Source organism: Ambystoma mexicanum, chromosome 8 (assembly GCF_040938575.1).
Source record: "Ambystoma mexicanum isolate Mex_15411 chromosome 8, UKY_AmexF1_1, whole genome shotgun sequence".
NCBI lineage: Eukaryota > Metazoa > Chordata > Amphibia > Caudata > Ambystomatidae > Ambystoma > Ambystoma mexicanum.
In genome coordinates this window covers 129,494,771-129,521,074 of record NC_090929.1, presented here as the reverse complement: position 1 = coordinate 129,521,074, position 26,304 = coordinate 129,494,771, and the positions used below count along the sequence as shown (strand labels likewise).

The 26,304-nt window shown below is 45.7% G+C and overlaps 1 protein-coding gene across 4 annotated transcripts in view; it reads right to left on the bottom strand.

Annotated features, from left to right (window-relative positions):
• The window catches only part of DENND1A (DENN domain containing 1A), a 2,718,319-nt gene that overhangs the window by 697,187 nt on the left and 1,994,828 nt on the right, over positions 1 to 26,304 (bottom strand). For all 4 annotated transcript variants that reach the window (XM_069609457.1, XM_069609459.1, XM_069609458.1 and 1 more), the window contains exon 14: positions 412 to 513. In XM_069609457.1, the coding sequence (XP_069465558.1) occupies positions 412 to 513 (102 nt within the window). The remainder of the gene's footprint in view (positions 1 to 411; positions 514 to 26,304) is intronic.

Sequence of the window (26,304 nt, the reverse complement as noted above, 5' to 3'; positions counted from 1 at the left end):
AAGCCCAGCTCTTTTAAAAGTAAGTGAAAAATGAAAAAAAAGGAATAAAGACCTTCTAATTTACTTGCAAGTGCAAATTGATTTGTTAACACATCTTTACGTGAGCCGCCGACCACGCAACACAATTAATTCATTGATCCCAGTCTTTTAATGGACAAGCTCTTTTTTTTGTCATTCTGCCTAAGACTCTTGGGAACACAGAGGCTACCAGTTCAGGGTCTGACCTTTCAGGGCCATAGCTAATGCACCCAGTAATCAATGCGCATAAAAAGGATCCTGCCTCTTGCAAACCACATCAGTGGCATAAACAATCCTACACACGCATCATGCATCCTACTTCACACGTTATCTTCAGAGGCTTCACTTAAAACCAAGTCACAATGATCATGATTTTGCATTTCGTGTGCCTACCTGTTTAAAAAGTTGAAGCTGTGTGGCATTCTGGAGGAACGGTCTCATGCCGCTGGATCGATGGGAAACAAAGGTTTCTTCGCAGAAGGTTATCGGCTCCTCCTGAAAGATAATTTTGAGCAGGACCCATTAGGAAGGCATCAATTAGGAAAGAGCATCACATATCATTTCGATGAAAAGTGGCTGGAACCGTGCATTGGAAAAATCGATCACCCCGGTGCAAACCAGCATCGACAGTGTATGGCCTGGAACAACCATCATTTAACTCACATGGAGGGCACCCCCTCACACTTCAAAGCACGAGTGCTCCCCAAAACTAATTCTTGGAAATCCTACCCTTCAGGGTCTGATCGAAAATAATTCCCAACAAAAGGCTTTTGCAGGTCAAATGTATAATTATAAGCTATTGCTTTAATAATTCAATAAGGGAACATTTGTATTTTTAATGACAATTAAAACAACGTTTAACGCAAAACACAAATCTATTAAGATACAGAACTCTAAGTTTCATAATTATTATATTTGAATTTAACTAAGTTAAAACGCAAGCTTGAGTCCTGGTAGCAATGGCCCATCTTCCTTTGTTGCAAGTTGAACACATTTTCGTACATTGCAATAATTATTCCTATCCTGGGTCTAAACGAGGCCGGAGAATGCCATGGCCCTGGTCCTCAGGTAGGCCTTCGGTGTTTGCTCTCGAGATCAGAGAGGAAAATGCCATGGCCCTGGTCCTCAGGTAGGCCTTCGGTGTTTGCTCTCGAGATCAGAGAGGAAAATGCCATGGCCCTGGTCCTCAGGTAGGCCTTCGGTGTTTGCTCTCGAGATCAGAGAGGAAAATGCCTTGGCCCTGGTCCTCAGGTAGGCCTTCGGTGTTTGCTCTCGAGATCAGAGAACCCCGTGCAGGAGAGCTGTTCATCCTGTACTGCATCCGGTCTATGCTACATTCCTAATTGGGCCCCATCCAGTCCCCTTTTCCATTTCATAAAAAGCACACTCAACCTCCTTAAGTCTGTGGGGTCACAATTCTTCCGGAAGGAAATCACTTTCAAACATATATATTTTTTTCAATTGGCAGAATCCCAATGGTGATGTATGAGAGTATAAACTGCTCCAGTCCTCGCCTTGGTCTTCTCAACGACACCCGCATGCCAGTTATTTGAGTACTGTTCAATGAAACCGCTCCATCCTTGCTTCTAGCAGGTTGTATTTTTCCCAAATATCCCTGAAAACACTCGACTTATTTATGTGCATAGCCATGTTATTTGAGTTGTTTTTTGGGTGAGTGCTCTTCAGAGGCGCGGCACATATAACATATTTAGCTGCTTTTCATGGGAGACAAAAGTTATTACCTCCGCCGCTCCCGCTCCTGCTGCTAATATCGAAGATGTGGGATTAACACCCACAAGACACGACAGCCAGAGATTGTCACAAATGTGCATACATTAAACCAATCATGATTTTGCATTCTGCATGATATGGTTGGGTTATGTGTCCCCGACTAGAGACTTGTCGTTTGGAGTAATTGTGTTGCCCAGAAGGTGATTATGCTATTAATTGTTTTGTAGCTGTATGCTAATAAGTGCAGTTAAAGGCGCCCTTCTATGTTAAATGCTCTTTTTGAATTATTTAGCGCTTATCCTACAGTCTTCATGAAAGTCAACACTTGTGGTAGTCAGTGACGTTCCTACAAAGCAACCAATTGCCATGAAAAATGGGTCTCTATTTCAGATTTATTTTTTCATTGTTTCAGAGTGATATTGTGTGAAATACAGAGTGAGGTACACAAGGGAGGCGGAGTAAACATGGTTTACGGGTGTTGACTTGAGATGTTTGTCGGGGTGGCTTTGTTAAGGGAGGCCGGGTGGAGTCACCCACATGTGTTTGTTACCTTTGTTAATATTGTTTTCTTTTTTTCATGATTGCTTTTTTTACATTTTTGAAATGCCAAGACCCGAAGGTATCGCAGCGTTGGTACAGTACATAGGTAAGAGGAACAAAATACATAATAGTCGCCTAGGCAAGTGACTGAGGACAGCAGTTAGTCATATTTATCAAATGACCAAGCATCATCACGAGTTTGGCGGTAACCCTTAAATGCGGCGGTAACGCTATTACCGCCACATTTAAGGGTCCGCCAAATCACGGGCTTGGCGGATTTACCCCCAGCTCTGATTTGGGGGCAAATCTGCCACGATTTTGCTGATTTTCGGTGCTATTACTGCCGGAGGTAATACCGCCGGCGGTAATAGCACCGAACATTCCCCATTGGTCTCAATGGGGAATGGGGAATTCCCGAATGAGCCCAATGGGTAGAGAGGACTTACCGTTCCGCCAAACCTGTGATCCGGCGCTAATAGCGCCGGGGGGGTTGGCGGTAACACTAATAGCCCCAGCAGTAACACCGCCGGGGTTACCGCCCAACTCATGATGGGGCCCCAAGTCTTAACTCCTTTTTTGAAGGTGGAGAATGATTGTTCGTTTTGGATGAGAGCAGTGAGAGCAGTTAGTGACTTCCAGAGTGAGGCTGCCATGTTGCAGAAACTGACTCCACCTGCACTTTTGCTCTTGTACCGGCGGTGCACAGCGAGATGCTAGATCGAAGTGCACGCACATGGGCAATTTGGGTAATGCAATTGTTAAGGTACAGGGGGGCCTCACTGTATACGGAATGGTGGGCGATGGAAAGGGTTTTGAATTCCACTCAAGCTTTGATAGGGAGCCAGCGGGAATCGTGTCGGGTGGCTGAGAAGTGGCCAGAGCATTTGCGGCCTAGGGCAGAGTGTAGTGCTTTATTTTTGGAGTTGTTGGAGTTTGGATATGTTGGTGGTCGAGGGGCCCATAAGTAGTATGTTGCAATAGTCATGTTTTTCGAGAGGATCAGTGCATGTGTGAGTGTGAGACAGTTGCTCGGTGAGAGGAACTGTCTACTCAGAGAGAGAGGTCTGGCTGTGTAAGCAGTGGATGATGCTAGGGCGTTCATGTGTCTGGACATGGATAGGACTGCTTCCAGGTACACTCCCTATGTTTTTATGATCATCCATTTACTGTCCCTCTTTTCAAACACCATTTTCCTTGAGGTATGAGCTGCTTTTCTTTCAGATTCTTTCACTGTGCTTTTTCCTTTCTTTCGCTTTTTCTTACAAACCACTTACTCAATTCCTTCCCCACACAGAGAATCCTTTTTTTAAAAAAACACGGAGTTCAAACCACACATCACCTCACGTAATCAGTAACTGAGGAGCCATAATGCGCATTGAGATGCCATTAGTCCAGTGTAATAAATGATTTCCATCGACTAGTCAAGAGGTTTTCGTGTTAAAACGAGTTCTGGCATCACAGGTCGATTATACCGACTAAATAAAATATAAGCTTTTATACACATGAAGTGCACCCTACCCGGCATTTTATTCTGAAATGATAAAATGTACAAATAAGCAAGGTAATTATTGTAACATTTGTAGTATCCCAAATTAAACAAATAATCTGGGAATTAACCTTTTGAGTGCTCAACAGACATGTACAAACATCTTTATGAAGTCGGCTGAATTTGTTTTCAGGCCATTTATATAGGTTCTCAACTGTGGGGGCTCTAGGTTGTTTTCGGGGGTGGTGGAGGGGGGAGTGTTCCATGCATTCCTTGCCCCATCCCAAGTCCCGTTGACCTTAAGTCAAATCTCTCGTTTGAAGCACCGACATTAAGCTGTCCCAGGACAAAAGCAGACAGAGGTTAATAATAAATAGCCAAACAAGTGACACTAGAAATGTGTAGATCAACAAAACACAGACTTGTGATATGTATCAGATTGTTAGACTAGATGAAGTGATCGGTGCCTTGGTAGGTCTCGTGATTAAAAGTTGCTGGAAAAAGTTCCCCGCTTGGAATTCTGTGGGCGATCTAAGAACGCAGATGACATTTCATTCCTTCACTTTTTTTCATCATGAAGCGCTCACATCATCGATCAAGATCCGGTGACGTACAATCGCTGCGGCGCTCAGGTCAGGGGAACGATTCATCCGATGAGGCGCGACATTCACACCTGCAGCAGACATTTGTCGTTCTCAGGGCACACTTCTGCATTTGCAAATGTCCTGTGCTGCCTGGAAATATTAATAAGGTAATGAGCCTTGCAGGTGTTTGCATAAAAAAGCATGGCCGTAGCCCATCAAAAGCCCCGATCGTCCAGCAGGGGGCCTTGCAAAAAGTATACTGCATCTGCCTAGTTTCTGTGTTCATTACTATAGACATTTTCTCAACGCTGCGAAGTGACTGTGCTCACAACTGGCACCTTATAAGTCTCCAACAAATAAATAACATTGAAAAACTAGTCATTGGCAAATTCCCCATGGTCGTACACCGATGACTGCTGGTTTTTTTACACTTCTTTGTATTACCTAATTGTTTTATTTTTTAAGATTTGTAAGGGAAAGTTCCCTGAAATAATCAAAGATTCGCCCTCACTCGGAGGGGGCTTTGTTAGGTTGGGGTGGGGGGTGGCATGTCCAGCCACACTTCTGTCAACCCATACCTTCCATCTTCTCATTGGCCACTGATGCCAGTTCGCCTGGCCCTAACTTTTGGACTGGAAGCCACTCGTGTCACGTCCTCATACTTTTAATCTTTGCATATTGTTCCATGCACATATCGTCAAACAAAACCTTAAACAGTATTCGCCCCTTCCAGCCACCCCACCCAATCTATGTTCCTACTGGTGTCCTAATTAAAACCCAAAACAACGCCCCTTCTATCAACTAATAAGTTGGTGCCATCACCCAGAAGTTCCCCACTTGCTGTACCTATAACGCTGCACTCTCATAGCACTTCTGCACATGCACGTTTAACACACCCAAATTTTTGCATTACTCACCATGAACTCCTTCATTACCCACTACCCCCTATTTTCTTAAAATAATCACTCTCTCCCTGTAGCTCGTACATTTCAGTCTACACCTTAAAAATTGAATCCCTCTTACTTGTAGTTTTAGGAGCAACATCGGCATATGTATCGAGTAAATGTTTTTTTAACCATACTAACTATTCAACAAATACATGCTAACAAGGTCTATCGTGGACTACTCAGTTAGAAGTTTAAGAAAAGCTTTACTTTTCTGTTGGCGGCTCTTTTGGTCATCAGAATTGGCTACTGCCGTCGCTTTGTTTGGGTAAATCGAAATCTTAATCTGTGGCTTCAAAACGCACTTTCACAAGTTGCAGGTGTTTCAGATATGACAAACAGCATTTCAGTCCACTCTGAGCTTTGAGAATCTCTTTTCTAGTATACAATGCTTTGGACCACTGATGAATCTTGTTTGTTTCTGCCTTTGAGGCTCCTTTCCCCCCCAGTTATAACACTGTTGACAAACACAATTTCTCAGTCTTAAACCCTCTGTCCCTCAGCAAACCATATTCTGGCAAAATGATCAGTCAGATCATGTGGCATTCAAGATTCAATTTCCCACCATAAAGAGTTCTAAGCACAATAACAGTTACATTCGTTATCGCTTTCAGGACTCACTTGCCTGCATTCTTTTACTGTGACAAAGTACCCTGCCTCACTCTTGAGGTGAAGAGTTGTGTGACAATGGAGACTGGTGCCTCTACCTGCTAATGCAGAACCTTCGGGTGGTATGGGAAGGAATCCCCTGGTTCACCAGACCACGCCAGTCACATTGCAAGCAGGGGTATGTCAGCAGAGCTGAACCGATGATGCTGTTACCTCAAGGGAATGTTATGGTTCAAGAGTGCAAATAACGCATACCTGAGGATAGCTGAGATAAATAAAACAATCACTGCAGTCAGGAACAGGCCCTTATATAAGAAGCCAGCAGGGTCAGAAGACTGTGGGAATACAGATGAAGTGGAGGCACAGTGAAACAAGAGTATTGGAGACAGAAAGAGCTGGAGAGGAGGTGGCTGGCATAAAAATGGCTGCTGAGTAGAGAAGGCAATTCTGAAGGAAGAGGGTTGGAGAAGGCAGACTGGAGAAAAAGATGGTCCCCATCAGGAGAAGTTGATGACTTTATAGGAGGTAGCAACTGAGGGCACGGAGGAAAGTAAGGAAATGGAGGGGAAGCTTAAGGAGAAGAGGCAAGATCAAGAGGTGGAGGAGGACCAGGAGGTGGGCAATAACCTGAAATGCAGAGAACATCAAAATTTAAATGCTGTGCTCCTAATTTGTAAAGAGGTCACCAAGGGCTAGAGAGACCCATGATTACAGTGGTGTTTCCAAGACCTTTCCAACATGAAACGGCGAAAAAATAAGACCGGGCCCATTTTGACAAAATGGGCACCCATTGGTGTCTTATTGCAGCTGCAATTGCAGCCCGCGGTAAAAACACACAATAGTAAACCACTGCCACCAGCCATTAATTGTGAAAGGGTAACATACTTACAGTCTAGTATCTCCTGTAACATGTGTAAGTCAATTTCGTTTCACTGCTCTTGGAAACAGTAGTTTCACCAAGAGAAGGTATTTAAACCTTTGGGAAATGTAAGAGATTTCCCTGTGTCACTGCACGGGAGGTGCTGTGTGTCACAATGTAAAGATGATGCCTATGGAGTTTGTCAGACTGCAAACTCAAAATGAAATCACAGAAAAAAACATCAGAGAGTGGGAATGGGGTCTCCCTCTCTCCAGGTTAGAAATTAAAAGTCCTAAAGTCCAAGAAAAAGTGCTCTGGGTCTCTAAGGTAGAGGGGAATTAGCACATTTCTGAGAATTCTCCTCAACAGGAACAACATCATTTAAGACACAGAACACCAAAAGTACTTTGCACTTTTTTAGTCATGTAGTAAACAAAGTCTTCTAATAAGACAGCACTGTTTAAGTCTGATTGGAACATAACCCCTCCTTGGAGTACCCATTTCTTGCTCATCTTGTAATAGGCCTGGAAACTCTGAAACACAGAGCCTTCTTGTTTAGCGTTACCATAGCTACACTTTGCTCTGGTACAAGAAGTGTAAGTCTCCTTCTCTGGGAGCGGGGACACTGCCACAAACTCAACGGGCAAGTGATCTACCAATTTGTTAATATAACATTTTCAGTAAGTAGATGTAAATCAAGGAAACAAATGGCATTCTCACAGCAGTAAATGGTCTAGTGGTGTTGGGGTGGAAACTACAGCAAACCAAAAGAGGTGATGGCTGGAAGGATCTCTGGCATTGCTCTGGAAAACCCTCCAGACCATCGTTCTTCACCTGCTAAGCTATTGCCAAAGGAAAGTGACCACATGCAAATCAGGCTTGGTCCCACCCCAAAAGGACTAGTGCCGCCTGAACTGCTTGGTCACATCCCTTCTGCACAAGCATCCCCAGACAATGGCAAAGGCGGCTAGCCCAGAGCAGTGCCAGTGGTGCCGAATAATTCAAAGTTTCCACCCATCACTAACCAGAAGGTTATAGTTTGTGTCCCTGTGCTAGAGAGGGTTAACTCAGACGTGGGTCCCTTGCTCGCTGCGCCATAGGGAACCAAGCTGCACCTCGCTGATGAGTTCCAAAAAGGCTGAAACATGCCTGGGGTTGATCTTGTTTCTGTGGAGAGGGGACCTGGCATGGCAATTTTGGTGGCAGTACCTGACTGATTTGCATATGGCTAGACCCGTTTCACAATGGCACAGACGGGCTAAAAAACGGTGATGTGGAAGGTTGCCCAGAGAAGTACCAGTGGTTTAGATTTGTTCAAAACCTTCCACCCATCACATTTTTGGCTATAGTTGGGGCGGAAACTGCCAATCATTGGGTGTGCGGGCGACCAAAGGCAGAAGTCGTTTTTGGGAGTAGAGGCACTATTTGTTCGTGTAGGATGGATAAGTAGTGAAGGCAGCTGCGGTCTGAATAAGGACACTACCTTCACCAATCATGTACCGACTCTGGAGCCAGCCTAATCAGCAATCAAGAAACAGCAGCGCAACAAGACAATCTGTATGGAAAAACATACCCGGCAGAGTTCTCCTTTCCCTTTAGTCATCAAGTGACTAACCCTGAGGCATTATAGACAGTGAAAATGGAAGCCTGAAGAGAAATGAGTGTAAATAGAGAATGTGGAGCTTGGACAGAAATTCACTTCTGCCCAAGATGGGAAATGGCATGTGCGCTGAGGTTTGAGAACCATAGAGATTCCTTTCGAGAAGTGGTACCCCACCCTTAAGAAGCAGTGGAGATGACAGGAACCCCTGTTGTTGGCAGGGCAACAGAGGCCAGCCACAAACTACTGCCGTTGATGTACAAGAAGGAAGAAAGACTGTCTGTGCTTCTGAGTCGGATAAGGCTGCAGTAGGGACGTCCGATATGGGGATCTTGCAATGGGTCTGGCTGAGACAGGAGGTGTAAGCCAGGAAAAGAACCCCAGCATTGTCCTCCAAGAGGCCACAGGAGGAAACAGGAAGGGCCTTTGATTCATGGGGCAGGAGTGGGGACTGAGTACAAGAACCAAGAGAGCTGAGGGAGAGCGGGGGTGGGGAGAATGGGATCCTGAGGCTATAATGAATACGGTGAACATTGATACGAGTTCAGTTGCTAAGTTAACAAAGAGAAGTTGGTAGTCACTCAGTTTGGAGAGGTGGGAAGATTCTTGAATCTGTTGTATGTTAAAATGCAATGTCATATAAAACATATGGTAATCCATTTGAAGTGATAGAAGGCGAACCTGGATACATTGGAGAAAAACTACCAGGATAAGCAAAATGGAGGAATTCCATTCTGAGAGGAAGGGGAACTGAACAAAAGAGATCATTGATGAGGATATTGAAACAAAATGTTCAAGGCATAAAAATGAGCAGAGTTGCATAGCAATTTGCTATGCCATTCCGAAGATTTACTAATTAAATTGACACTTGTGTAGCAAAGCTAGCTGTTTAAGTTACCCTGTTCAATGAAAGAACAGCTCACTCTGCATTCCCCTCTTGCCATCAGGGCAAAGAGGCTAATGGAGATATTGCAGCAGTAATCATCTCCACTCTTAAGTGCCAAAGGCCTATGTGGGAGTGCTCGGAAAGCTTTTTTTTTTCAAATCATTGAAAACCAGTAGTAATCGGGATGATAATTATATCCTGTTTGGCAAAGACCAGCATGTGTTAACTTTATTTTATTTTTAAGACAGTCATGCAATTACGTTCCTAAACATTGAAGTTGTTACATAAGCATTGCTACTGTAAAATACTGCATTGTCTATGCTTTACAGTCAAGTTTAGGTTAGTGTATCTAAGTCTCATAGTGTCAGCTATATTTCATGTTGTTGGGGGAAGATGCATCAAATTTATGAATGAACACTATTACATGGCCAAATGTACATTATCACACTAGTTGGTTGTATACATCTGTGCAACTGGTACTCAACCCAGGAGCAGATCCCATATTCCTTGATATCCTATCTTATGACCCTATTGCTTTATACCAGATACCCTGAAAGTGACATGGCAGCAAACTACAATATTCCACCTAGTTTTCCCAGTTCACTATCTGTTACGCCATCTACTCTGCTGAGTCTCTTACTTTCTTTCCTGTTACGGAATGAATATGCAAAGATAACTAGATGTTTACGCAAAGTAGTGATCAATAGTTCCATCCACTCTGTTAATCAATTAACAGATCTACTACAACACCATACATTGTCGTTATCTCTATGCGCTATGATTATGATTGCATTATATATTTGCACCTGCGGGAGAGAGATGGGCAAACAGTTTTCAGAGCCTTTTTATCATTTTATATATATATTTATATATATATATACATACATATACACACATTACTCACCATAATCATATTTCTGATGCTTGTATCTGCTTAGATTCATAGGCTGAAATCCAGTGGAAGTTGCAGATTATTACAGTTGTTGTTTTCGAAACTTTAAAAGGGATGTTGAGAGGGCGTGCCAGTAATACTATGCCTAGTGTGACGTCCACTGTACCCATGGTGCTTCACGCGTTGAGGTCCCTCAGATTGTTTTGTTTCTGGCATGAGGTTGCATGAAGTGTAGCGTGAGTACAGGAGTAGTAAAGCAAATTATGTATCACATAAAGCCCAGAAAACATCTATGCACCTTCTACTCCATGGGGAGTGAGGGTGGCCAGAAGTGAATCTAAGCAGATACACGCATCAGAAATACGATTACGGTGAGTAATTAATCCCTTCTGAGGCTTGTGGAATCTGCTTAGATCACATGGTATGCATAGATTAGCGCTTACATTATTTTCAAAAATGAATTAATCATTAATTAATACAAACACATTAAATTACATTAACATTGCAAAGGAGCACAAAACACCAGGTGATAAAAACCTAACACAACCATCATTCGCCAACAGTCAATCCATCATTTACAACTCAAAACAATCAACCTCATTCACTCACAGTAAAAACTTTTATTTGACTAAACTTTTTAGTACAATCCACGGTTTGGGGGTTTTCGTGCGCCTTTCAGTGTGCTCATGCATAGATTAGCGAGCAGTGTTTGGAGAAGGGGAGGTTTGTGAGAAGGTACAGCAGCAAATAGATGTTTTCGCAATGCTTGTCCCACCTGAGAATCTGCTTTAGAGTGAGTGTCAATGCAGAAGTGCTGAGTAAAAGTATGGACAGAGCTCCATGTAGCTGCTTTGCAAAAGGTCGTCCAGCTGGACGTTTGCCATAAAAGCCAAGGTAACTTCTGTACCCCTAGTGGAGTGACCTCTTGGTGTGAAAGGCAGCGTTTGACTTGATAGAGAGTAGCAGAGCTGTATGCATCTGACTATCCATCTGGAGATTATGTTTTTGGAAATGCCGTCTCCTTCTCTGCCTGGAGCTATGGAGACAAACAGCTGGTCTGTTTTCACATAGTAAAGGACCGCCCTCCTTACTTCTAGTGTATGGAGTTTTTTCTCAGCTTAACTTGATGGATTTTGAAAAAAGCTGGTAATTCAATGGCCTGATTGACATGGAACATGGAAATGAACTTGGGTGAAGACCTACGGTGCGTTCTTAATACCAATATGTCTTTGTGGATAACAAAGAAAGGGTGTTGCACTGACAAAGCCTGCAGTTCAATGACTCTCCTCGTGGAGGTGATAGCCACCAGAAAATCTGTCTTATACGTGAGGTGTGGATTTATGCATAGGCTCAAAGGGGGGTCCCATGAACTTTTAAGTAGTACACTGAGGTCCCAACCTGTGATGGTAGTTATGCCATGCCATCAATTAGGCACTTTTAAAGGATCTGCCTGATATTTCCGCGCCAGATAAATCTGCGACAGAAATGTTTGCAAGGGAAATTAACGCACTACAAATGTTTGTGCATTTCCCATGCAAACATCCAATACAAAACCATACATACATACACCACCACCCACAACACACCCCCACCCACACCCCCAACATACCCCCACTACCCTTCTTACCTTTCCTTCCTTCGCGCGGTGTGCCTACGGCACTGGTTCCCTTTCACTTCTGTGATCGGGAACTGGCAACGCAGGGTCCTTTCTTTTTCTTTTCTTTTGGGCAGCTGCAGGGGTTTCCCTCGCTCACTATACTGTGTAGTATAGAGAGCGGGGTGTTGTGAGGGACATCCCTACAGACCCGTTTTATTATTATTATTTAATTATTTATTTTCTTCTTTCGGGTGTGCTGCAGGGGAGTCCCCTGCAACCCCCGCTCACTATACTGTACAATGTAGTGAGCAGGGTGTTTTGCGGGGGACAACCCCACAGCCTTTTTTAAAATAAAAAAAAAAAAATTTTAACCAAGCTCACCAAAACACCTAAACACACACACCACAAAAAGTTTGAACTTTTGGTAGTTAGAACTTTTCGTGGGGTGTATTTTAGGTCTTTTGGTGAGGTTGGTCATTTTTATTCAGACACTTCGTCCTATTCCCTTTTAAAGCATTGCATTGATCAAGAAAGGGCAAACATATAATGCTCCTAAAAAGGTTAAACATGCATGTTATTTACAAATCCTTAGCTGTAGCTACATCACCAAGATTACAGAAAAATACCTTTAAGAGAAATTCATCAAAAACAACAATTACAATGTACCTCAATTCCAAAGAAGTTCAAGGAAAAACACTGGATATCACAGATTTAGCCAAATAGGTATCAGGTAATAATGTCCCCATACATAATGTCGCCGAGAAAAGCCAGTGGCAACATTACATAGGGTGACATTATGCATGGGGACAAGTTGCGGGATGTCCCTTGCTCCCATTTAAAAAATAAAAAAACAGCGTTTGCGGGGGGTGTTCAACCGCATGTTCAATGTAATAATTTCTCTGCAAAAAACAGCAACTTTTTTGTCAAGGGAGATTTTTGTGGGAACATTATTACATGGAAATGCCAAATAGTGGGCGGTATTGTAGTGGGTCGAAACAACTTCCAGCAATGTGTGAGAGAAAGATTACCATAGACTAGTGTTAGTTGCCATTATATGAATCAATGTTCTTTCTGGTATGAAAATTGCCTCTTTACCCCTTCTCACTGTATCATCTCACTCACTGACATGTTTGGCAATCCACAAAGATGTGGACAACAATATTGTTCAGACAGGGACCCCAAATTTGATTCACGAAGTTGCCTGCCATCGCAGTTGTTCTTGCTCCTGAGCTCTGCCAATCACAACAGTCAACTACTGCAAAGTCTTCATAAATCTGATGTTTTGATCACAGTGCATGTGTTCATACGATTAAGCCTTAAACATGTCACAAGAGAAATATCTGCAAAGCACAGGAGCAGACAGCACCGCAGCGCAGCCTGAACGTGAGGCGAGTGGAAGCATAAGAACTTTTAGCAACTCCGTGCATGTTATGTCACAATTCTCGCCTCCAATGCTCTGCTTTAAGGACGGTGCCTGCATAGCTGCTGTTATTATGAATGCAGTGCAAATTCTCCCAGTGCATTTTCCAAAGAGTTGTGAGAAAGGTGCCTACCATTGGCAACACAGGTTGATTGGTTTAGTGGCCAAAAATCAAAAATCATTTACGCTGCAGATTTGAATATGGCCAGAATAAAGCCTCATTGTAGCTCAAGAGTTGTGTCATTGAACCAGTCACAACAGAAATGATGCCCCTGCAGAATCTTAATTAAAAAGGAAAACGCTAAGCACAGTCCTTACATAAAACACAATGGGCCTGATTCATCGAAGTGTTTTATAATGGCACACACCCATAGGAAAACGTTCCATGAATCAGGCCCAATATATAAGCAAGACAAAATAGAATTTTCAAAACAAAATTCAAACTTTGTAGGTGCACTGAACGAGTTATTGGGAGGAAAAGCTGGGATAACATTGGATAGCTGTGTCTATTTAATAATGTGGCAGCCCAATTCATGGGATCTTTACAAAATCCTGACTTTTAGAAAATTATGTATTTACATTAAAAATAATATATAGACAAATAGTATTCAACTAAAACAATTCAAGTTTAAACAGTTCAGATTAATGTTATATCAGTGTAGGAGTATAATGTACCGCATGAAATAGGAAAAATTGATTGCTGAAAAGATGTCAATCACTTTTGATGCTCCAATTTGCCTCAATCACCACTTCCCAGCATATCCGGTACCACTAGAACGGTCTGCTTATTGCAATCCACCAACATGGTCTTTAAATGATGTCATGCCCAGTTCAATCCTTTGTCAGAGTGAAGAGGACTCTTTCGCTTTTCCCCTGTGTCCTCATCTTACTTGATCTCTCTTCTGCCTTTGACACGGTCAACCATGCCATTCTGCTCAACCGTCTCCATGATAACTTGGGTATGACCGGTTAGGCCCTGGCGTGGCTGACTTCTTTCCTCTCTGATCGACCCTTCCAAATCCAATTTGGATCCTTCCTCTGATCTATCTCTACCTGTGGTGTCCCCCTGGAGTCGAACCTCTCTCCCTGGCTGTTCAACCAATACCTGGCACTTCTTGCCCACCCCATTGCCGCTCTCTGCCCCAACTTTCAATGCTATGTGGATGACACTTAGCTAAACGTAGGCTCTGTAGCTAATATCCAAAAACTCAGCCCAAACTACAAATCCTTCAACATTGATAACAAACCTATCAAGGTGATGTCTGTAGTTAAAACTCTAGGATTCTACTTGGACTCCTCTCTCACTCTCAAAAAGCAAGTCAACTCACTTGACTCATCCACAACGTACACTTGCAAACTCATCAGAGCCTCTAGACTATACCTCTCGAGAGCGAGTTGTACCACACTAGCCAATGCTCTTATCATGCCAAGATTAGATTACTGCAATGCCTTATACTCAGGAGCAAATATATTACAGACAAAATTCAAAGACTGCAGAATAACGCCCTGAGGGCAGCATTGAACATCCCATACAGAGAGCATATTACCAAATTCAGGAAAGAGGTTAACTGGCTGAAAATAACGGACGGAATTCTCCTCAAAACAGCATCCCTCACCTCCAAATGCCTGAATAACTTAGCACCACCATACCTAATGGACAAAATTACTAGGAGAACAGCTACCCGCCTTACGAGATCTTCCAACTCATTTATGCTGTAGACTCCTAGGTTCAAACGCTCGACAGCAGGAGGAACTAGTTTCCCTGTTAAAGCTGCACAATGTTGGAACAAACTACCAATTGACCTCAGACAAGTACAACCCTATCCTAAATTCAGACATAAGATACTCAATTGGCTACATACCAACGACACCTAACTGACGAACCACATTTATACCTTTCTAGCCCCTCCACGACCCTTTTGTCTCCACCAAACTACACTGCAGCTTGGTTAACTGTGTGCGTTGTGCATACGTAGGTGTGCATATACTGACACTCCTGTTAATGCCTCCTTGACTCACTAAGACTATTGCTTTGCATTTAATGTATCTTGTACCTTGTATCTTGTTCCTATCGCAATTACAGCTCTATGTATTGCTACCTTTGCACTGTAACTAAGTTTTAAGATTTCTTGTTTCTGTTGCGCCCGTCTACCTTAGGGCTTGGTGCGCATTACCAAACATATAAATAAACAAATAAACAAACACTCAGCTCATTTTCAGGCTACCGTCAGCCACCTCTTCTCCTTCTCTCATCTCCGACTGTCTGCTATCCAGGAGTGGTGTGCCGCCAATGATCTCTGCCTTAATGCCAGTAAGATTGAGATTCTCCACATTGGAACACCCACTCCCTCCTTTCCTGTTACTCTCTGGCCAACCTCTCCTCGCCCTCTTCCTGCTCCCAGCTGCAAGGCTAAAAACCTCTGTGTCATCTTCGACTCTACTCTCTCCTCAAATCACTGACTTCTCTAAGAAGTCACACTACCAGCTGCACCTCCTCAGAGGTATCCTTCCTTTCCTCGCCTTCCCCCAAAAGCTCACTGTCTAGAGAACTCTGGTTCTCTCTAGGTTGGACTATTGCAACAGACTCTTTCTAAATCGGCCTGCTTCTACTCTCCGCCCTGTGCAACTCATCCAGAACAGGACTGTGAGACTTGTCCTTGGCCTCAAGCCCAGGGATTGCATCTCTCCAGGATTGAAATCTCTGCACTGGCTCCCAGAGGCTGTGAGAATTAAGTTCAAAATCCTCTGTATTGTCCACAAGACCTTCTGGGGCCTGGGGCCTCAATATCTTCAACTCTCTCTTCTTAAATATCTTCCTTCTCGAGTTCTTCGTTCATCTGCCTCCAACTCCCTCAGGGTCAGTCACTTCTCCAAGCAACGAGCTGGTGGTAGATCTCTTTCTTCGGCTGGGGCCTCCTTCTGGAACAGCCTCCCTGCCTCCCTGAAACTTGAGGAGAACCATCTCCGGTTCCGGAAGCACCTCAAAACCTTCCTCTTTGCTTCTGCTTTCTCTTCTTCTCTCTCCTGCTGAACTCCTGGCTGAAACTGCACTGGTTAACTGGCCCCCCTCTGATCTCTGTCCCAGGTCTCCTCCGCCACCAGTTGCACACCTGCACTGCCTCCCTAGCAACCCCTGCACTTGGGGACTGTTTTCTGTATCCAGACAGTCCTCCATCAGCACTTGACACCTGATGTCTGCACTTATCCTTTGCACTTGCCACCAGCTGGCCGCACTTCTCTTATTGTTTTTATTTATTCTATTTACCCCATGTAATGCACTGTCCCCTCCCCACCCCGCCCTTTTACCCTTCCCCTGCACTTGCGCGATCTGAATGACACCTGTCCTAGATCGTTATCTCAGTCTTCCCTCTGACCCCCCTCCCTTGCCGCGTTGCGCCTTGAAATACTTGTGTATAGGCGCGTTATAAATGTCATATCATATATCACATTCCGCCTTCCTGCCCTGCGAGCCATCGTGTGGTTCTTGAACGGTATCCAGTTAAAATGTCGAACATTTATTTTTCGACATACCAAAATGTCGAACCAAAAGTGACGAAAATATTTTTTTCAAATGTATTGTTTTTTATTTTATAGGGTTTAGTTAGCAGAAAAAAAGATGTTTAAAAAAAAACAGGGGGGTGGGGGATCCCCCCAAAAAAATGTTAAAAAAAAGGCATTCGAAAAAAAACATTTCGGCACTTTTGGTTCGACATTTTGGTATTTTGAAATAGTGACAGTCGAAAAAGTCACTATGAACCGTTCTGGACTATCTGAAGACCATTGGGATTATCTTTATGCCATGAGATTCACCTTCAGTGTTTGGATTCCTTTTTAATAATTTCCATCTTCATTCCGTGAACAATTGAAACCCTTTTCAATGAAACCCCTTTGATTGGATACAAGCAACTAAAGATATATTTACTTCAGTCCCTGACCAGAAGCACATTTACATCTTTTAATTATAATTGTTCTTTTATAACGCGCTTAATAGCAGAGATTGGTTTCTAAGCGTGAGATCAGGATTCAAACCTTGCTTCCAAGACAAACGCGTTGCCCCTAAGCTATCCCCCCTCAGAATCCCCCTTATCAAGAACAAATTACATTTGGTAAGTACTCATGCAATATTAGATGCAAAACCTGTCAAAACATCTGCACAGAACCTGTAATAACCTTAAAAAACCGAACCATACCGATTATAGGGATTTACAACTACAAATCGTCCTACACCATTTACTACATCCAATTCAAGAAATGCCAATAAGTAAAGTATGTGGGTGAAAGTTGCCAGGAACTGCATGAAAGAAGGAACATTCACTGATATACCATCTCAGATCATAAAACAGAAACCTCCCTTGGATACCACTTAACGCTGGATCGGCAGACACTAAAAGGTCCTATCGGTTTTGGTACTGAAAGGAGATATTCCAAATACAAGACGTAAAAACATGGGAACGTATGTTTGAAGACCCTTGAAAACAGAGGTTTGAACAGAAACATGGGTTTCATGGCTCATAACTAATCACCTTTGAAGCCTAGCCCCATCACGCAGCTTCCATGTGGACACTGGCAATCTATCCTTCGGGTTCAAGTAGGTGCTAGTTTTTATACTCCCTTGAAAAGAGGTTACCCAGCATTCACCCATAGCAAAAAATGAACAGTTCGCTATGCAGTTCACTATGCATAGCAGATCAAGGGGCCTTTTGCAAAGTAGTATTTAGTGTTAGAACCATTGCAGTTAGTATTGCATCTTGAGAATAAGCAGCCAAGATTTTAATATGTTCCACTTTGGTGCAGATGTGTTCAGTAACACAATTTTACTAGTGAAATGAATACATCATAACACACGCTACCACTGCCTTTTTAAACCCAAACCCTGTGCTCAGATATACCACAGATAACAATATATGTATTCTCAATTCCAGTAGGCCCTGCTTTACAAAGCACTTATCCCATGCCAGGACTGCTTTAACAATGTACAGCAAATGCTCATAAAATACATACATTCAAACTGTAGCAGAAACATTGCCTTTTCAAAATGCAAGCATGATTTAAGCAATCCAACTTTTCAAACTGTGCGGTCTCGAAGTCAATGGTTTTTCTGTGTGCATAGCTGTTAGGCAAGACAAGCTTTGAGGGGTCAGAAATGTGAGGTGGACAACTTTGTGCAGGTTTTTCAAAAGATGCCATTTTATTAAACTCAAAAGTATTTGATAAACGTCTCACTACCCCTACCCTAACAAGGATTTCCCTACCTATCAAATAAGTTAAGTAAACACTCTAACAAAAGGATTCTGTTCCTCACACGAGTACATACAATACACTCAACAAGGTAATGCATAGCAGCTTAAACATGATAAAATGAGCAGTTGTTTGCGAGACATGGTAATTCTTCTCCCTTGTAATCTGGGTGAATTCCCCTTCCCCAGATTCAATCAGGATTTCAATCAATGGTTAAAAAGAATAAGGAAATCCGATATTATCACAAAGTTCAAAAAAGGTTCCTCTTCAGCCAATAAGTCTCCCACTTGGGATCAACCAACAGTCCAAAATGTTTAGCAAGTCGTTTGCCTCTCCACGAGTGGTAGAGAGTTCCACACAACTACTTCTCAGTAAAGAAAATGTTTACCGCCACAGTGCACCAAAGTCAACAAAAGTACTTCTATCAGGATGATCCTGCAACAGTGCACAATGCACTCTCATCAACAGTGATGATTAGTCAAGATAATTCCACAATGATTAATCATGAGCTTTAATAGTCTTAGCACTTCTTTTTCCACACTTTTAATAAAACCACAGTACTTCAATGATTTCCACCTGGTCCACTCAACTGCCAGGCCTTTACTACAAGATCGCTTATCCTGGGGTACTCTCTTGCCAGGACAATATGAAACTACTACTAACACTACTACAAGTGCTTCTGTGGTGCAATTCTGCTTCGTACAACTGACAAAGTCTTTGACTTTCCACAAAGCCAATGTTGACGACTACTTCTGGGAGAATATGAGACACATTGGTGTTGTTTGTTCCACACTTTCGATTCCACATGCAATGCAGGTTATGCTTCTCTCCTCCTGAACACCTTCTATTAGAAGGGCAGCCTTCCTGCCACTTTTGTTCTCCCACTCTGGTTTTAGCCAAGTGCTGATACTTGGCTTCTCCCACTTCTGCTCTTGTTTGGCTTAGGTAATGTTTATTTGGGTCAGTTCTTTCTATTGCCTCTTTTCACCTTTTACACAAGCTATCACATACAGCTGGTTGATTAACTACACTCTTTTGGCTTTGGCAATAGTTGTTCGCTTCAGTTGTTAGTGCCCTTGAGTGTTGGAAATTATTCTGAATTTTAAATACACATCTCTGCCACTTCCTCCCCTTTGTTTCAGCGTGACATTCAAAATAATTATCCCTCAGCTTTACACCAGTTTGATACCCATAGTATTTACTTTTCTGGCACTTTGCTTCTTTCTCATTAGTTCGGCATTCAAAATACCCACGGTTGGCTAGCGTGCGATCACAGAGCGCTCCGGGGTCTGTGAGAAACCTGAGCGTACTCTCGCTCCTAAACCCCTGGATCCACTTCTCACATTGCCAGGAAAAGGCCATTGCTCTTGGATCCTGACCCGGGGGATGGAGAAGGGAGTGAGGATCACCTGGGTGGAGGGTCTCTGGGGATTGAGAGTGGAACAGAAAACAAAAGACAGAAGACAGTATCCGGGTTCAGGTATCCACCTTTCCCTATTGACTAACAACCTAACCTTCCCCCGACCTTTATGGGCTATTGTAAACCAGCTCCTCTCATTTCTCCTTGTGTGACACTTGACAGTATTGAGACTAGGAAGAGGCAACTAAGAGTGATGAACACTATCCCATTTCACCATTTTAGTACTGGGACGAGGAAGATGCCTGCAAAGTGTTGCGAAGATCAGACATGTCCCCTTAATCATAGTCAGGCAAGCTCAATTGAGAAAGCCCACCTGCAACCAGTTGAAGGGTTGCAGGTGTATAAAATAAGAGAAGACCACAGAGAGAAAAAGGGAGGCCTGTGTGGGGGAGCCAAGCAGGGGACCATGTTTGAGAGGAGGCAAGCCATTAGAGAGAACTGCTGTGAGTCGTTCTGCCATTTGTAGAACACCGCAACGCTGGGGAATGCAGAGTGAGGTGGTCTCACGAAGCGTGGCATGGGAGCTGGGACTCCTTGGGGTAGACTGAAGGCAGAGAAAGGAGCCGTTTGGAGAGGCCATCCCTCTCCCTTTAAAATAAAGTTCTTGTTCTCCTGTGTTGGTGAGCAGACACAAGAGTGTCAGAGGGGCAGAGGTTGGACCCATAACATCAGAAGAACAAGTTACTCTCTTACCTGGTAACGTTATTTCGATGGGATGGTCCGACGATGTATTCCATATCTTTGACAGTAATCAACACAGCTGTGCTGCTTCGGAGAATTTTTCCGGCTTCTGCGTCCTATGTCGATGCGCCGTCCCAGAGGACCTCCTCCGACGGCCGACGTCACCCGATGTAGGATGCACGACACCCGTAGCCTTAGTTGTAGTTTTTTCCCCCAGAACGTGTGACATCAGTCTTCTGCCAGTCAGACACACAAGGCCTTGCGGAAATGTAAGCTGCAATCGCATAAGAAATTCTGCAGCGGGGAAGGTAGGGAGGGAGTGATATAGAATACGTCGTCGGACCATCCCATCGAAAGAACATTACCAGGTAAGAGAGTAACTTGTTCTTCGAGGGGATTGGGTCCTCCGACGTATTCCATATCTTTGACAGACTCACAAAGCAGTACCAAAGCAAGGAAGTGGGAAAAGAATTTAGAACACAAATTTAGCATGCCCAATCAAATTGCAGAATAAAGGACTGCCTTGCCAAAGGCCAGATCCTGTCCTTGGATGGAATCGAGGGAGTAGTGACGTACAAAAGTATGTACAGAAGCCCAGGTGGCTGCATCACAGATGTTACGAATAGGAACACCCCTCTGTAGGGCAGTAGATGCAGCCATACCCCTGGTAGAATGGGCCCGCAAGCCAGCCGGTGGGTCCTTACCCGCCAAGCGGTAATACTCGAAGATAGCCAAAATAATCCGAGACAAAGTCTGTTTCGTCACAGCTTGTCCCAAATGCTTTCCAGCGTAATGAATGAAGAGTTGATCGTCCACTCTGACCCAGGACATGCGTGAAATATAAAAGCTCAACGTTCTCCTAGGATCAAGCCTATGGAGCCTCTCTTCTACCTTACCAGGATGCGGAGGAGGATAGAATGCCGGAAGAACAACCTTCTGGCCCAAATGAAATTCCAAAACCACCTTCGGAAGAAAGGAAGGACGAACTTGAAGGACAACCCTGTCCTTATGAAACACAGTGATGGGTGGCTTAACTGAAAGTGCCTGTAACTCACTCACTCTGCGAGCGGAAGTAACCGCAACCAAAAACACAGTTTTAACAGTTAACAGTCTCAAAGGGCAAGAATGCAAATGCTCAAATGGAGCACCCATAAGAAACTTAAGAACAAGGTTCAAATCCCAACCGGGCACCAGAAAAGGTGACGGAGGGAACACATTAGTGAGCCCTTTCAAAAACAGAGAAATTAAAGGAATCTTAAAATAGGAACATTCTTCAGACAAGCGCTTAAATATGGACAGTGCCGCCAGGTAACCTTTAATGGTACCCACTTGCAAGCCCCTGTGGGCCAAAGAAAACAAAAAAGACAGAACCATGGGAATGTCACATTCAAAAGGATCCACATTCTTAACTCTGCACCAGTCGCAGAATTTACGCCAACGGTACAGAGACTTTGTTGCCGGCCGTCTGGCCGAGAGCAACACCTCCAACACGTCTTCAGGGAGGTCCCAATCCTTATACCTCAACATTTGAGAAGCCAAGCGTGAAGGTTGAAGGATTTGACCTCTGGATAGAGAACCTGACCCCCCCCCTCCCGTGAGAGCAGATCGTCTCGGTAGGAAAGACAACGTGGAGGGCAGATGGACAAGTCGAGAAGGTCCGGGAACAACGTCCTCCAGGCCCATGCCGGAGCAATGAGGATCATCCGAGAACCGAACCTCCGTAACCTCCGCAGTACTTGCGGGATGACGGGGACTGGAGGAAACGCATACAGCAGTGGGAATGACCACTCCACCAGGAACGCATCTCCTAAGGCTCCTTTTGGAGGAAATTCCCGCGAGCAGAACCTTTCGCACTTCCGGTTGACACTGGAGGTGAAGAGATCCAATTGAGGGGTCCCCCAAAGGGCGAAGATCTCCAGGAGAATCTCCTGAGCCTGCTCCCATTCGTGAGAGATCGTGCTCTGCCTGCTCAGAGCGTCCGCCGTCTCGTTGTCGTCTCCGGCCAGATGAACAGCCGAGATCGAAACTTCCTGCTGGATGGCCCAGAACTCGAGCTGCATCGCCTCCCTGCACAGAGGAAGTGACCCTGCCTCCCCCGTTTTGTTGAGGTAGTGCGTGGCCACCGTGTTGTCCGTCAGGATCAGGACACTCTTTCCTCGCACAGTCGGCAGAAAAGCCTTCAGTGCTAGCCTGACGGCCCTCAGCTCCAACGGACTGATATGGAGTCTGGACTCCGACGGAGACCAACGACCGCTGACTGTCAACTCGTTGACATGAGCTCCCCATCCCGTGAGGGATGCGTCCGTCCAGTTCGTCACCTTCGGCCAGGGAAGCCAAAACGGAGCCCCCTTCATCAGATTGCCTTCGACGGCCCACCACAGAAGGTCCTGGGCGACCGAGGGCGGCACCTGAACAGGGTCCGACATCCTGCCGGAAGATTGCGACCACTGCATCTTGAGTGCCCACTGCAAAGATCTCATCCCCAGACGAGCCTCTGGCACCAGAAGAATGCAGGATGCCATGAGGCCGAGCAACCTCAAGAACTCGAACGCCAGGAGCGTCTGGGCAAGTTGAAACTTGTGCACCATCTGCTGAATGTGAAGAGCCCTCACCTGGGGAGGAAAACACAGCCCCAGGGATGTGTCGAGCACTGCTCCGATGTACTGGAGCCACTGTGTTGGCATCAAATGGGACTTCTTTAAATTGAGGGAGAAGCCCAGCTTGTGAAGGGAGTGGCAGGTGACGGACAGATGATCCAGGACTTGCTCGGGAGAGCTCCCCCTGATCAACCAATTGTCCAGGTAGGGGTAGACGTGAATCCCCCCTTTCCTGAGATGCGCTGCCACCACCACCATGAGCTTGGTGAAAACCCTCGGGGCGGAGGTCAATCCGAATGGCAGGACCTGAAACCGAAAGTGCGAGTCGCCAACCGCGAACCTCAGGTACTTCTTGTGCTTGGGATGGATCGGCACATGGAAGTAAGCATCCTTGAGGTCGAGAGACACCAACCAGTCCTGAAGTTGAAGGGCCTGGAGGACTTGAGAGAGAGTAACCATCTTGAACTTGTCCTTCCAGAGGAGTTTGTTCAAACCGCGCAAGTCCATGATGTGTCTCAATCCCCCGTCTTTCTTTGAAATAAAAAAATAAGGGGAATACCATCCCTTGACCATCCCTTGTTCCTCTCAACTACAGGCACCAGTTCTATGGCGCCTTTCTCCAGCAGGGCTTGAATTTCCTGCGCAAGGAGCGGATTCGGACTCTTCAAAGAGAGGTTCCCAGGTGGATTGTCATGAGGCCTCTGCCGGAAGGGAAGACAGTAGCTGTGGGTTATGATCTCCAGAACCCACACATCTGAATTAATGGCACGCCACTCTACAAGATGCTGCGCCAGCCTTCCCCCAACCGGCGAACCATGGGACATGGCCTCATGACTGAGTGGTAGCGGCTGCGCCGTTGCCTGAGGGCAAAGAGGCAACTGCCCAAGCGGCTTTGGCACCTCGAGTACCCTGTTTTCCACCCTGGTACTCCTACGGTGGCCTCTTTGACTGACAGCTCCTTTCGCTTTACTGAAGGATGAGTAATAACGAAAGGAACCTCCCCTCCATTTTTGTCCCCTAGGACGAAAAGGCAGAGGTTGTCAAACTGCAGCGCCCAACGACTTTGCTGCAGCTTTGTAGGTCTGCAACCTTTCAAGGCTCTCGTCAGCCTTGCTGCCAAAAAGATGTTCACCATCAAAGGGCATGTTGAGGAGCCGGAACTGCACATCAGGAGCGAACCCCGACTTCCGCAACCACGCAAACCTGCGTATTACGGTGCTCGCGCCATGGACCGGCTGACACAATCTGCCATGTCCAAAACCGACTGAATGGCCTCACACATGGCAGGCAGCCTTGCCATCCTGGACCATAGCAAGAAAACCATCCCTTCTGTCCCCTTCGGGAATATGTTCAGCCACTAATGTAACACAGTTCCACAGAGTGTGTGTGAAACGAGACAAGGCACATACAGAGTTGGTCGCCTGAAGCGCCATACCCCCTGAAGAAAACACTTTCTTCGCCCAGCCAACAAAACGTTTGTTGTCCCTATCCGGAGGGATGGTAGGATACGACGCCTGCTTTGCCGGGGCCGTAGAAGCCTGCACCACCAAACTCTCCGGAGTTGGGTGCTTGGACAAGTAGCAGGGGTTGCTACTGGCTGGACGGTATTTTCACGACTTGTCCACTGCCGGGAGACTCTCCGGAGCAGTCCAAGACGCCGCCACCCTTCTCTGCAGAGCCATATGAAACAGCAGTACCGGGTCAGTGGGGGGACCAAGATCTAGGATGTCCGTAAGATCATCCTGAACAAACTCCCCTGGGGAAGCCGACCATCCCAAGAACTCGGTGACCCGAGACATAAGGCGCCAGTACGAAGAATCGGCATTAGTGCCAGGCTGAGGCCTACAAAAGTCCACCTCCGGAGAGGTGTCCAGTCCAATGGCATCATGCAGTGACTGCCTCAGGTCTTCAAATTGGCTATGGCCCGAGATAAGCTCATCTGCCACCATAACCAAGCCCTCATCAGAGCCCTCATCAACCTCTGAAATGTACTCCAGGCGGTGAGACGAAGGCATCTGGGGACCCAAGCTATGCCTGACCTTAGCCAGAGCCTTTCTAGGGGCTTCCCCTGTGCCCCCTCCGACACCACCCCTCAAAAGGCGCCGAAGGCGCCGAACGAATCGGCGCCGGCGTCGAGAGAATCGGCGTCGACGTTGAGTGAATCAGCGTCGATGTCAGCCTCAGCGCCGCCAGCATCGACGGCGTCGACACAGGCCTCGAAGCTGGAGCTCTGAGCGTGTCCTTCGACGACCTAGGTGCCGACAGCGTCGATGACCCCCTTGGAGGCGGAGCCTTGAGAGCGGCCGTCGACGACCTCGGCGCCACAGGCATCGACGTCTTCCTCGAAGACTGCATAGGATCACGCGGTCTCGAGCACGTCGAGGCCCGTGACCTGGAACGGGCATGGCGAGAACGGTTACCCTTGTCCGAGCGGGACCTCTCCCGCGAACCGTGCCGACCACCCAAGGCGTGCGAGCGGTGTCTCTCGACCGATCACGACTGACCCCACTCGGAGGTGCAGACGGACCGGTGCCCTGCGATTCGAGAATCGCTAACATCTTCTTCCTGAAGGAAGCCCATTCCTCCGGTGTCGCTTGCATGGTGGGATAAGCGACCTGCCGACAGGCGGAGTCCTCGGAAGAGGACAGGGAAAGCGACCGATGCCGGCGCTTCCGGGAATGCCTCGAAGAGGCAGAGGAGTGGCGAGACCGACTCCTGGAAGGAGACCCACTGGCCCTCCGACGATGACGCGGAGAGTCGCCTCTCGAATCATCCGTGAAAATCCCCGCAGACCTCGACTTCCGGGGCTTAGACACCCTACCTACCGACAACTTCTTCTTGCGCTCCCACAAGGCTTTGGCCATGAGTGACTGGCAGTCGACACAGCCGTCCGTGTCGTGGGCCTCCCTGAGGCACCAGAGGCAGGTGTTGTGCGAGTCCGTTACCGACATCTTGGACCCACAGTCCCCGCATTTTTTGAAGCCCGGACGCAGGGTTGAAGACGAGTTAGACATTGTCACAAACAGGATTGTTCACAAAACCGAACAGGTTCAAAGAACCGAGAAGATAACAACAGAAACTCCAAAGAGTCGAGGTGTACCGAGATTCACGAAGCGAACACGTTCGTGGAAAAAACAGAACTGAGGCTACGGGCGTCGTGCGTCCTACTTATCACATCGGGTGACGTCGGCCGTCGGAGGAG